Below are 13,990 nucleotides of genomic sequence, written 5' to 3' on the forward strand. Positions count from 1 at the left end.
ACAAAATACATAGACTCATTTTTCAGTAATGTCTAAACCAATGTTTAGAATTCTAGATTTTTACTCCTGTAAAAATTATCAGATTTAACAGAACCTCAGATCTTAAACTTCTTTCTTTTGGAAGCTTTAACCAAGTACTGGGAAACTGTAGAGAAACCCAACTTATCTTACTATTTTTTTTAGAACTTTAATCACACATATTTTATAGTATCAAAAATTCTGATGGTGGGAAAAACATTAAAAAATCAATCTATAAATAAAAGAGATTTAGAATAAAGGGAAGGCCCATGCTACATTAAAACTGAGAAACGTTTGTTCTGATTAAATTGCCATGGCACTTTTGATGGTGATAAAATGAAACTAAAATTGCATGCCAAAAATCATTCAACTTTTGAATCTTTCACGTTTTCAACTTTTAGACACTTGGGAATACAAAAATAGTTTTCGTGGTGTCTCCGGCTCCCAGAAAAGATAAAGTATCATCATTTTCTATGTAACCAAGTAGATAGTTTTCAAGTAATTTAGTCACGACTAGTGCTAGCTCTCATAGTGCCTTATGCCAATTGACTACTTTCATGAATATTTAGGAAAAGACATTAGAAGATTAATTAAACACGGCCAATTTGGTATTCTCATTTCATGGCTGAGTGGCTCAAAGCACCCGTCTCATATGCAGATATAACAATACTGAATATTTACTTAACACAAACTCATCACCTTCTAAAATATAATATTCATTACTCAAGACAGATATCAAAATCTAACTCATAATAGTTTAAATTGTGTATCTTAAAAAAATGAAAAATTCATACCAGAAATTCCTAAGTAGATTATATCTGTAACTTTCATTAAACAGTCGTCATGCAAAAGTAATATGCAGGAAAGGGCCTGATGAGACTTGGGGAAATGTAATAGACGCTACCAAGGATGCAGTATAATAATTCTTTGGCATAATCATGACATCTTAAATTTTTATGATTTATATAATTTGTTATTTTTAATATTACCAGTAAAGCAATCCCCTCACTTCATACTTTAACTAAACTATACAGTAAGAATGTTAAATGCTAATTTACTTTTTATGAAAATATATTAAGCCCTACAAATACTTACACTGTTCATTTTGCAAACAAGTTGACTTTGTTCTTCATTTTTCTTTCTAAGCTCAGTTTCCAGATCTAATATTTTAATCTGTAAAGCCCTCTCTCTAGATGACATTTTCTCTATTTCTTCAGAAACCTATAATTTTCATTAAGAGAGTAAAATAACTAAATATGCTTTCTTTAAAGTATGACTTAAAGACTTGACATAGTTATACTCTACCTCTTTTTTCTCAACAGATATTAACTGTATATTAGCTTAATTAGAAAATGTCTAAAGATGTTCTATCTTGAAAAAATACATGTAGCATAAGTATGCTTATTTCCCTTTGCAGTTAAAAATATCTGCAAAATTAGCTTGAGATGGAAGAAGTATACACATTTGCACTCCTCTGTGACTTGAGTAGGTGTTTTTCCCAATACTGTATTTTTTTAACCTACTGAGGCCAACTTGCCAGTTGCCATCCTACTGTATGGATATTCACCGTGGGGTCTAGAGTGCTGACAGAGCATAGAAGGTTCTCATCCAGTGCTACTCACAGATTGGATGGATGAGATTGGGACAGAGCAGGAGATGTATACACGTCACTCACACACAAGAAACTTTTTTCATTCATTCACTTACAAAGTGGTCTGAATTTGAGTTTTCTATTTCTACGATGGTTTATTTTAGCAGAAAGTCTAGCTGAGCTATGTTCATCCAATGATTCAGACATGTGGGAGCCTTTCTGCAAGAATTCTGGGTTGGAGCCAGAAGAGTAAGAGTGGAGGCAGGGCTAGTTCGGGAGTAAGGAGCTAGTGGGAAGGACTGTCCTCTAACTATATTCCTACTGTAAATTTAGTTCTAAGTTATTGTAAAGTAATTTACAAAAATTTCTTTTGCACAAATTCCAAAGGCAATTGTGAGTGAGGGATGCTCGCAGGATGTAAAGCTGTAGGAGAAAGAGCCCTTGACAATGTCCTCAGTGTGGACAATGGTGACAGGGCAGTGCTGGCACCCTCACCTGGCAGGAACTAGAGACAGCCCCATGTTCCAGTGCAGCAGGAGAGAAAGGAGAACGTAGACACATCTCTGGGGAACTCTCAACACTTCTGAGAAGGAATCTAAGAACACCTACCATTTCTGAAGTCTACCTAGGCTGAACCTAGGATAAAGGCATTTATTTTCCTCTCAAAGGTTGATGGGGCTGAGAAATCTGGATTACATTCCTACCATTGGCAATACATTTTGCTACCTGGTTTTCATTCAATGTTGTGCCTTTCAAAGTCAATTTAAATTGGTTTCCCACAATTAAAAAAAATCTAGATAGATAGATAGATGACACTTGCAATATATGAGCCACACTTCAAGGACATCAGATTTTATCTAACTTATGTGGAATTGCCATTCACAAGTTCGTCAAAGACATGGATGGAAAAGAGTTTAGAGGGAAAGATTCAGAATTTGGTAGTGGACATGTTAAGTTTGAGATGTTAAGTAGAGATGTCAAATAAGTAGCAGAAAATCTGAGTCTAGATTTCAGGGGAGAGAGAAACCTGGGGAAGAGACACACATTTGAGAGTCATCATGGTAAAGAGGATCTCTTTTTAGCACCATTTAATCTGATGAGGAAACACATCATCCCCATTTTACTAATTAGGAAACTAAAAGTTTAGAGAAGTGACTCACTCTGGGTCAGGGTGTAATGTCACCCCGAATTCAAACCCAGTCAGAGCCAGAATTCAAACCTAGTGCCTGTTGGAATCCAAAGACCACTTTATGCCCTTTCAAGATTACATTTTCAAATCATTTGATAAATGTATTTTTTCCTTAAGACCGTCCTGAATCATTTCCCAACGCCCCCAGTTAAACTAACGACATCCTCTGGTGTACCTTGCACCCTCCCTCTGTTGTAGCACCTACATGCTGGATGACGTTTGTCTGCTTGCCTATTATCTCCCTATTAGACTATGAGTGTCCTGAGAGCTGGGGCGAGGTCTGTTGGAGATGGTAAAAAAGACATGACCTCCAGGTAACCCATGAGCTGGACCTAGGCAATTGGAGGTTCCCCACCTTCTCCCCTGTCCTTGGGGTATGTGTTTTGCTTTCCTTCCCTGCTCCCAGTAGCTGCTCCAGGTAAATAGCCTTGAGAATGAAATGTGACGTTGAGATTTTCTTGTCTGGGTACATGACTGAACCTAGTTAAAGGGCTTCTTTATAAACTTAAGAGTCTGTCAGGTGGCTGTGGAAATCTACTCATCTTGTGGCTGTCCAAGACAACTCTCAGGTTCCCTTGCTTATTAAACCTGCCATTTTCCAACCAGGAATGGTGCATCTCTTTCTACGGTCTCTCTCTGCCTTCCACATGTGGGTTTCTGATTACACCAGGGAAACTGCCGATGAGCTTGGGAACTAACAAGGTCTTATTCATCTTTGCATCTCGAATACTAGCAGAGTGCCCAACACACAGTAAGATATTTATTAAATGCAAACCAAATGGATTTAACTGGAATTCAATTTTTCTTTAATTCTTGTATGTATTTATGCAATAATATTAGGCAAAAAGAAAAGGGAGTGGAGCTTTACACCTCACCAGATCCTAACCAAAATGTTCGATAATTTGCACAACTGCTTTTTATTCAAAAAAACAAAACAAAAACAAAAAGGAGGGGGGAATTCTTCCCATGTTTTCCATCTCTGCCCTCTACCCTGCCACATCATCATTCACCTAGTGAAGTAATTCTGTACCAGTAATACAGCTGTTTAGCTCCAAAAGGGAAAAGTAGGTAAAAAACAAAAATGTAATTGCTCTCTTCACCCTGTCATCAGGATAAAAACAATAACTGTAGGTTTGGTAAGATGAGATATTGTCTGTTTAAAAAGACGACTCTTCGGTAAACTAATTAAAAAGTTTCTAAATAAAGGCCATCTGTACCTTTTGTCTTCCTTCTTCTAAAGCAGCTTCCAGCTGTCTGGCCAATGCTGTATGTTCTGCAGATTTCTCTTCAAACTTAAGATTGCTGTGCTTAAGACATTCTTCTTGGTTTGCCAGTTTCTTTTCAAGCTCTTTATTTTCTGCATCCATCTGTTCTAATTTTCTTTTTGCAGAAAACATATATTTTAAAATTATAGTGTATAGAGAAAAATGTAACACCAATTTTAAGTCAATTTAATACTTACTGTTTAAGGTTTTCACACTTCAACTGAATAAGATAATTTTCCTCTTCCAAAGAAAGCTTTTTTAGAAGATTATGATTTCCATCAACCTAAAAGAAGGGGGGGAAAAAGTTTTCTTGGTTATTTTCTTTATAAGCAACTCCAAAGAAATCTATGTACTTTAGTGTTAGAATAATCATTAAAGAAACAAGAAGGCCTAAATATTATTACTCCTACACAGAGAGACTCAAGTTCTTAAATTCCTGATTAAGTTTTTTTTTTTAAAAAAAAACTATGCTGTCTCATAAGAAATCATCTACTAGAAGGTTTTTTCTGAAAGATGGCAATTAAAACATTCTGAACAATGCTTTGTTGAAAAAGGATGTTTATTTTATTAAGTAAATTTGAAGACTAAAAATCATTAATCTCCTATTGTTGCATATTTAGAGTTACTCTTACAGTTTCCTGCTTCATCTCAAGATAGTGAATGATAATTGAACATCTATGAAGTTAACTATGAGTGAAAACTGTATTTGTGAGAAGCAAAATAAAATGAACAAATCAACCGAAGACAACTTGTTCATGCCAAGACCAAATACTCTTCCCATTGCTTCAAAAGCTATACTTATTTTAAGAAGCCTTGAAAATAATTTTTTTCTCATAATTTAATTTATAATTTGGGTTATCTATGTAGATTTGGCATTCTCCTACAAAAATCTCTTCTCGGGAATTTAAATTTAGCAAAGTTTTATTTGCATGTTTTTTTTAAAAACAGGATGCATTTCAAAATTAAAATCCCGGTTACATTTGGAAGATAGGGAGTTGTTTTTGCAAATAAACAAAAAGACTTGCTACCTCCTTGCATATACTTCTTTGAAAGAGTAATTAATTAAAAAAATATTTGTAAGAGCTTACTCTGTGCTAGGTATTGAATTAGAAGATGGTATGTGGATTCTGTCTCTCCCTCTCTCTCTTCCCCTGCCCTGCTCATGAGCATAATGTCTCTCAAAATAAATTAATTAAAAAAAAAAAAAAAAAAAAAAGGAGATGGCTATGTGGTGACTAACAGGGCATTGATGATCCCTGTTCTGATGGGAGTAAAAAAAATAATAATAATTGAGAATAATCCAAATGAATTTGATGCACAATTCTAATGAAAATAAATTCTAATTTTTGTATAGTAAATTATGATAATTTGGCTTATCATGATATCAAAAAGATATATGTAAACATAGTATTGCTCCTCTCATGCTATTACTGTGTTCTCAAATGTCTAAATACAGATTTATACAAATAAAATGAGCTATTTTAGTTACCAATTTTCCACGATAAAATACTATAAGAATAGGTTGCAAAATATTACAGCATCTGCAATAAACTGATAAATTGACTTAAATGGGAGTTAAAAAAAACAAAAAAGCAAAACAAATCAACCCCTGACATGAGTGCCCTCAACTGGTGAAATCACTCCAGAGTATTCCTTTAACGTATCTAGAAGACAGCAAAATGACAGCCGGACACCTGGCCCTGAAGCTCCCTAACGGTGTGCACCTTGTCCGCACATCTCTCCCTGTAGTGCTGCACACTCTCCTGACACTCGTGAAGCCTCCGTTCCGCCGCCGTCACCGAATCGCGGATGTGCTCTAACTCCTTCAGATGAGACTCCGTCTGGCCTCTCATCTGAGTTGGAGCATTAGGGAAATAAGTGCAAGGTCACACATTCAGCATTAATGTCTTCACTACCTTACATACTACATATGCTCGTAATACAATGAGTATTCTAGGTATAATGGTTTTAAACAAAATGATTCAACCAAATAAATACGAATAAACATGAACTTGGACTCTGCCAACTAAGAACCTATAACTCAAAAGTGGGCTGCAATTTAGTTTGCAAAAAGTCTGCTGAGTAACTAATATAACACTGTATGTTAATTATACTGGGATTAAAATTTAAAAAGTAGTTGAAAATAAGTTTGTTGAGTAAATGCATATAATATTAGCCTGCAGGGAGAATGTTTAACGTATTGAGGAAAGCAAACTTCCTGAATCCTGTAATTTATACTCAGGCATAGTTATTACTAGTAAAGCTAGTGTGGTAGTTTTCTACTACCCAGCCATCAGTCTAAAGTAATCGTCACTCTCTGTCATTCAGTCTTGTAACTCAGATCTTTTAGTCAGAACAGCCTTGCTGCACTCATCTTTGTTCAGGTTGGTGGGGTTTACTATATATTATTTCTAGTTAGCTAATGTCATCAGTACTCAGTAGACTGTAACTTCATCCTTAGTGTTACTATGAGCAAGTCTCCCTAATTTTATCTACATTCATCCCTTTGGCTAGTGCGGTACCTCACTGTGGCATTTTTGTGGAAATGTGACAAGAAGCAAACCTAAGAAATGCTTACACGGCTAATTAAGAAAAAATAACAAGACATATGGCATTTAGGATGTTTATAGGAAGGAAAAAACAAGAGCCAGACTCTGTCCCTGAGACAGGGAACACCTAGAGCTACCGTGCATCACCTGGCACTCTTGATCACAAAAGGTCAAGCAAGAACAAAGTGTATCTCTGGGTCCCCAAACATCTAAGAGCCCATGAGAAAACCATGAGAGTCAACAGTGGAAAAGGAAAAATCTCATCTTAAAAAATGACTTTTCTAGGGGCACCTGGGTGGCTCAGTCAGTTAGTGTCTGACTCTTGATTTCGGCTCAGGTCATGATCTCACATTTCATGGGTTCAAGCCCCATGTCAGGCTCTGTGCCAACAGTGCACATCCTGCTTGGGATTCTTGCTGTCTCTCTCTCTCTGCCCCTCCCCTCCTTGTGTTCCCTCTCTCTCTCAAAAGTAAATAAACTTAAAAAAAAAAAAAATGAATGGAAATTTCTTAAAAAAAAAAAAAAAAGACTTCTGGTTTAATACCAGTTAGAAGACATTGTGACCTCGTGGTATCTGAAAATTACAGGCTTCTGCCCTTTTGAACAGGTTTTTTTAATAGGCTTTTTATTTACAGTGCTGCTTAGCAAAAGAGACCTTTGCAGTGGTATGTCTCATGAGAAAAAGAGACCAGAACACATGAAATGCTAGACATGCTGCTAAAAATAGGTGAAAAGTAATTCTAAGAAAGTAGTCAGTTGCATGTTAGGTGGGCTATCTTTATCTCTGTTTAACCAGCAGAATGCCCACTCTGGCTGACCTCTTCTTCACACTCATGCCTCACTCAGACATCTCGATCCCAAATGTGGGGGCAACCCAGATATAGTCACCTTATTATACTCAGTTGGAAGTGACTGGTCACATCCCATGATCTCTCCAGCTAGGAGTCAGTGTCCTAGGACTTCCACTGCTTCCTTACCAAAACAACATGACAAGACCCAAAGAGGGATGAGGTTTCATTTAAAAAGTTAAAAATATTCGCAAAAACATCCTAACTTGCCAACACTGGCCTTCCCCTCATTCTGTTGCAATGGGGTGACAACGGGAAATGATGCTGTTTTTTTAATATTATTTTTCCTCCAAATATTCTCTGCATTTACCAGAGAATATTTACTTTGCTTTTTAGACACAAAAGATTTAGTACCAGAAACAAAAAGGTGGGATTAAAAACAAGAGATATTCAAGTTTGCATATTTATGGTTGAGGAAGCTCAGGGATTAAGTGATAACCATTTTTTTTTGAGCTATGTTAAGTCTGCTCTTATATCAGAAAAATTAAACATTTATGCTGTTTTCAAAATATTAAGGAAAAAGTAAAAAAATAAAAAAAAACTCATACAAACATTTCAAGCCTGGAAGAAACATTATCTCTTTAGAAAACAAACTCCTACAGAGATTTAAGACAGATAATTCCTAGGTCTAAACTAGAGAAAACAACCACAATGAAAGAATAGGTATAGTACTCATAAAGTACAAAACGTATAAATAAAATATTATTTTATTGCTTAAAACATCAAACTCACCTTCTCTAACTTTTTATTTTTGTTTTTTGTTATTAGGTTATTTTCATGTAGCAAATTTTCACATCTGCTTTTCACCATTTCAGCTGCTTCTTGCAACTTTTGTATCTGAAAATAGAGTAACATATTTTATTATTAAGACCACAATGTAAGGGCACCTGGGTGGCTCAGTCTGACTCTTTGTTTTCGGATCAGGTCATGATCTCAAGGTTCGTGAGTTTGAGCCCTGCATCAGGCTTTATGTTCATTGCATGGAGCCTACTTTGGATCTTCTGTCTCCCTCTTTCTGGCCCTCCCCTGATCATGATCTGTCTCTCAAAAATAAATAAATGTTAAAAAAAAAAAAAAAAAAAGACTATAATGTAAAATAAAAAGCAAATCATTATTTCCCTATCAATACCCTCAGTATCTTTATCTAATGTTATTCCTGCTTTAATATAAGAATAGATTAGTGCTCTATTCCAAACTACAATCCTTTTATGACTTATCTGTCTTTTCCCATCAATACTTCTAGTCTCTCCCCTTAAGACTGAATATTAGAGAGAGCTATACTTGCAGGTCAATGAACTTTAAGGAGAACTAAAAAAAAATAATAAAAAAAAAATCTGAAGACTAAGGAGTAATTGAAATATGCTGACATGTATGTCCACATGCATATTTATTTGGGAAGAGTCAGATTTATTACAACAAAATAAAATGCGTTTTTGTTTTTTTTTTTTAAAAGAACATTTGATCCAAACTATACCAATTATTTTACCAATTCCATACCAATTATTTTACACTCCAAAATTTAAAAATGCTCAAAAAAAAAAAAAAAAAAAAAGAAAATCTAAGCACTTCATACAAAGCCCAGAGCCTAGAACATGCACAGTATTCTTGCTGAGGGATTAAAGCCAAACACACAGCTGGAGGATACAGATGTCATTCTCCATAATGAGTCCCGCAGTCCACTATGGCCTCCATCTTACCTCTGGTCTGGTAAGCTCCACATGACTGCAATATATATTCTTTAAGTTTATTTTTATTTATTTTGAGAGAGAGAGAGTGCAGGGGAGGGGTAGACAGAGAGGGAGAGGGAGAGAATCCTAAGGAGGCTCCATGCTATCACCGTGCAGCTCAACGCAGGACTTGAACTCATGAACTCTGAGATCATGATTTGAGCTGAAACCAAGAGTCAGAAACTCAACCAACTGAATCACCCAGGAGCCCCATGACTACAATATTCTAACTGGATGTCTCAACTTCATTTTCCCATCTAAACCATCCAGATGTACTTCCTTCCTACCTATCTACACAATGCCCTGCTTAAGCTTTTACCTTTAGTTCATTATTCTTTAATTAAAATGCTCTCTCATCCAGTAAAATCAAGCTCTTTATTGACTAGTCTGTTACCATTGTTCAAGGACCTGCATAAGTCCCATCTTCTCATACATATTTTCTTGAATACTACATTTCCAAAACATAAGGTTTTCTATAAATTGCCACTGAACACATGCTGTATTCCATATATATCTTCATATGTTCTTTTCCAGGTCTTTCATGTGACTAAATCAGAATTTTACATTTTTTATTGGGAAAGAGGGAGTGTTGAGCTTTAATGACCCTAGAAGGGAATCATTATTCTACATCAATACCATGACATATATAAGATGACAAATAAATATAACTAAGTTTAACAAGATTGTACCTAAGGTTTACATTACACCTATGTAATTAATTTTAGATTGACTTTTAATTTTTTTTAATGTTTATTTATTTTTGAGAGAGACAGAGCACGAGCATGGGAGGGGCAGAGAGAGAGAGGGAGACACAGAATCCAAAGCAGGCTCCAGGCTTTGAGCTGTCAGCACAGAGCCTGACACAGGGCTCGAACTCACAAACTATGAGATCATGACCTGAGCCAAAGCCGGGTGCTTAACCGACTGAGCAACCCAGGTGCCCCTAGATCTACTTTTAGGAATACCCAGTATATACACAGTCAATGTATGAATCAGGAATCAGCAGAATCATCTACTTATAAAAATATACGAGGCGTTAAGAAATAGATGGGACATATATTCTATCACAAAATAATAGCTCCACCTTAATTTAGATCATTAAAAATGCAGTGTTTTAAACTGTCTACAAAATTTAACATTAAAATGAATGCAATAGTCACCTGAGTTTTATATACTTCAATAAGGGCTTTCTGTTGTTTTTCTACTTCTTGCAATTCTAAGAGTTCATTTTCAACAGAAACAACCTCATCCTTCAAAGCAGCAAGGGTAGTCTAGCAAAGAATATATAAATAGATTTTATAAATCATTAGAATTCACTTATACTCTGGTGCTACAGGGTTATAAAAACATAACTCATTTATCAACAAAGTTAATAACATAATTATCTTTATTGCATAAAATTACCATTTAAATTTAAGAAGTTTAAAAAGTTAGTAATAATGAATAACTATAATAAGACTTATGTAAGACATATATTTTTAAAACTTTTAAAATTTCCTGACAAAGAAAGACTTGGAAAATAGAAAGACCATGTTCTTTGATGGGAAGACTCAATACTAGTGACATACCAGTTTTTTCAAAACAATAACACTTTAAGTGCAATTTCAACCAAAAATACAACAGTTGGGAGGAGGGGGAATATAACAAAATTAATTTTAAAATTCATATGGAAAAATAAATGGGAAAGACTAATACAATTCTGAAAGAAATACTAAGGTAGAGAATCTCAGTACTTACTAGATATTAGGATGTATAAAGAACTAAAATTTTTTAAGTTTACTGTGTGTGTATGTGTATGTAAATATATACATATATATATAATATATATATATTTAATTTTAGAATTTAAAAGTCAATGGAAAAGACAAAGAAAAATACACCAAAATTATATTTAGTATATGATAAAGGTTGAATTTTTAAGTCAATGAGAAAAATGTGGATCACTAAATAATGGTAATAAGACAACTGTTTAATTATTAGAAAGAAAATAGATTAACTATTTAACTCCACCCAATATTATTTTTTGTATTTATTTTTACAAAATATATTTATATACTTACTTAAAATAAAGCTTTAAAATTTTTCACAGAAGATACAGCTAAAATTTTGATTTTAGGATAGCAAAACCCCTACTAAGCATAGAATCAAAAAAAGATATCAAGCATTCTAAGGGTTTGGGATTTTACCTTCCAAGTTTACAAGTTAGCCTGGAACAGTTTCATGGATGCTAGCAAAGGATGTGAGACTCCTGGATCAGAGACACAAAACTTCATTGCAGCAATAGCAGTAGCCAGATGCCAGATTTGCGGTAGCTTCCTAAGCCCCAGCTCCCACAGGGCAACACTGTGAGGGCCAGATGACACTCACACCTTTCAGGGGAGGCACTACAGAGGCGCAACCCTGAGTTTAGGGAACCCAGATCTCTCATAACAGGCAGTAAGCATGTCTGCCCTTTGGTAAGGAAAACATTGCTATCTCCAAGGATGTCCATTATACAAACATCCTTGAAAAGATAGTCTGGATCTCAAGCAGTCAGTCCTTTTTACTTGTAAGATATGCAGAAATGTGACAGACTCAACAGAAGCCATAAAAGAAAAAAAATATGTATACATACATATGTGTAAATGCATCTCCCCGAACTTCATTGCCCCCTCGAAAAATTTAAGAGGCAAACAAAATGTAAAAGAGAATAACAAATTATGACAAAAGATTAATACCTGAGTTCTTACATGTTAATTAGAAAAAAGGCCTAAAGGGGGCGCCTGGGTGGCGCAGTCGGTTAAGCGTCTGACTTCAGCCAGGTCACGATCTCGCGGTCCGTGAGTTCGAGCCCCGCGTCGGGCTCTGGGCTGATGGCTCAGAGCCTGGAGCCTGTTTCCGACTCTGTGTCTCCCTCTCTCTCTGCCCCTCCCCCGTTCATTCTCTGTCTCTCTCTGTCCCAAAAATAAATAAACGTTGAAAAAAAAAAAATTAAAAAAAAAAAAAAAAAAAAGAAAAAAGGCCTAAAGGATAATGAGTAGGTAATTCATAAAGGCAGAAATGTAAATGACCAATAAATACATGAAAAAACATATTTACTGGTCATTAAAACATACTCTGGGCACTGGATATTCTTCTATTAATGAAGAAAAGAAACAAAAAATCCCTTCCTTCATGGGGCTCGCATACCCCATGTATAGAAAGACAAAAACAAGGGGTAGATGAACGCAAAACCAGAACATGAAGTAAAACACACCCTACATGAACTGTGGATGGGCCAGGGAGGTCTCCAGAAGGGACTTTTGAGCAAACACTGGAAGTGTGGGTCTTTGAGGGGAGGGAATTCCCACAGAGCAAAGCAACGGTGGGAGAAGCCCTGGCCAGTCAGGGAAAAACTGTAAGAAGGTCAATGTGGCAGGAAGGGAGAAACCAAAGGGGATAGTGGAAAGATGAGGCCCGAGAAGTAATGGATAGCCAGGTGGAATAATGCTTTGTAGGTATTTATTAACCAGGTATCACTGGAGGGTTTGGGTGCAGCAGTGACATGGTGCGACTTACATTTTTATGGGAACGACTCTACTGCTGCACTGTAATCTGAGTGCAGGTACAAGGGTGGAAATAAAGAGGCGTTGGGAAGTCACTGTAACTGTGAGACATGCTGGTGGCTTAAACCAGGACAGTAGCAGTGGTGCTGGGGAGAGATGGTCAAATCCTAGATCTATCTGTAGTAGATCTGCTGACAGACCGGAAGCAGATGGGAGAGAAAGGAGTCAAGGATGACACCAGGTAAAAGAAGGGTGATTGCTGTTACCTGAGATGAGGACAACTGTAGGATGAGCTATTTGGGGGAATACAGAAGCTCTATTTTGGTTGTTGTTGTTGTTGTTGTTGATTTTCCAGAGGGGTGGGGGGGATGGGCAGAGAGAGAGGGAAACAGAGGATCTGAAGCAGGTCCTGCACTGAAAGCAGACAGCCCGATGCAGGGCTCAAACTCACGAACTGTGAGATCATGACCTGAGTGGAAGTCTGACACGTAAGGGCTGAGCCACCCAGGTGCCCCTACAGGAAGTCTATTTTAAACATGCTAACTTTGAGACACCTATTAAATACCCAAGTGGAAATTTCAAGTAGGCAGTAGAATACTTGTCTGGAATTCGGGGGCAAGGTCTAGGCTAGAGATATAAATTTGAGAGACCCCAGGATATACCTGGTACTTAAAGCCCCAGCACTAGATGAGATCATCTATCAAATTTGGAGAGATCTGTTTTAAAATTGTCTAGTACTGGAAAAAATATAGGGACCCAATTATGATGGGTAATTTGGAAATATATAACACCAACACTAAAAATGAGCCTTCCTTTTGACCATATAATTACAATTCTATCCTAAATGTATCCTAAGAAAACAGATATGCAAAAAGACTCAAGGAAACTGTCCACATTTTTATTTATAGCAGCAAAACACTGGAAGTGGTCCAAAATCCCCAAAACTATATGCTAAAATAGTAACTTTAGTTTCAGTTATGAGATCACAAGAGATTTTTAAATGTTTCCCTTTATGCGTTTCTGTTTTTCCAACTCTTTATAATGAACAAATAGAACTCATAACCATCCAAATAAACTCTTGCAATTTCAAGAGAAGAGGTCACTGGGTCTTGAAAGCAATATCAGCTCAATTTTTTTTTTCATTTGAAACATTAAAATCTAAAATTATTCTGGTCACTAAAAGTAACAAAATACAACATCTAGGCAATTTTGCATTGCAAATAACATATGCCAAACACATCTAAACTTCTTTCCTTAAACAAAACCCAGAGAATAATCA

General features: G+C 36.0%; 1 protein-coding gene across 4 annotated transcripts in view; it reads right to left on the minus strand.

Moving 5' to 3' along the window:
• Positions 1-13,990, minus strand: part of ODF2L (outer dense fiber of sperm tails 2 like) — a 142,995-nt gene that overhangs the window by 2,133 nt on the left and 126,872 nt on the right. For all 4 annotated transcript variants that reach the window (XM_030327315.1, XM_030327317.1, XM_032594332.1 and 1 more), the window contains 6 exons: positions 10,348-10,458; positions 8,193-8,297; positions 5,758-5,916; positions 4,261-4,346; positions 4,016-4,178; positions 1,114-1,239 (listed from right to left, as the gene is read on the minus strand). In XM_030327315.1, the coding sequence (XP_030183175.1) occupies positions 1,114-1,239; positions 4,016-4,178; positions 4,261-4,346; positions 5,758-5,916; positions 8,193-8,297; positions 10,348-10,458 (750 nt within the window). The remainder of the gene's footprint in view (positions 1-1,113; positions 1,240-4,015; positions 4,179-4,260; positions 4,347-5,757; positions 5,917-8,192; positions 8,298-10,347; positions 10,459-13,990) is intronic.

This window comes from Lynx canadensis, chromosome C1 (genome assembly GCF_007474595.2).
Source record: "Lynx canadensis isolate LIC74 chromosome C1, mLynCan4.pri.v2, whole genome shotgun sequence".
Taxonomy (NCBI): domain Eukaryota; kingdom Metazoa; phylum Chordata; class Mammalia; order Carnivora; family Felidae; genus Lynx; species Lynx canadensis.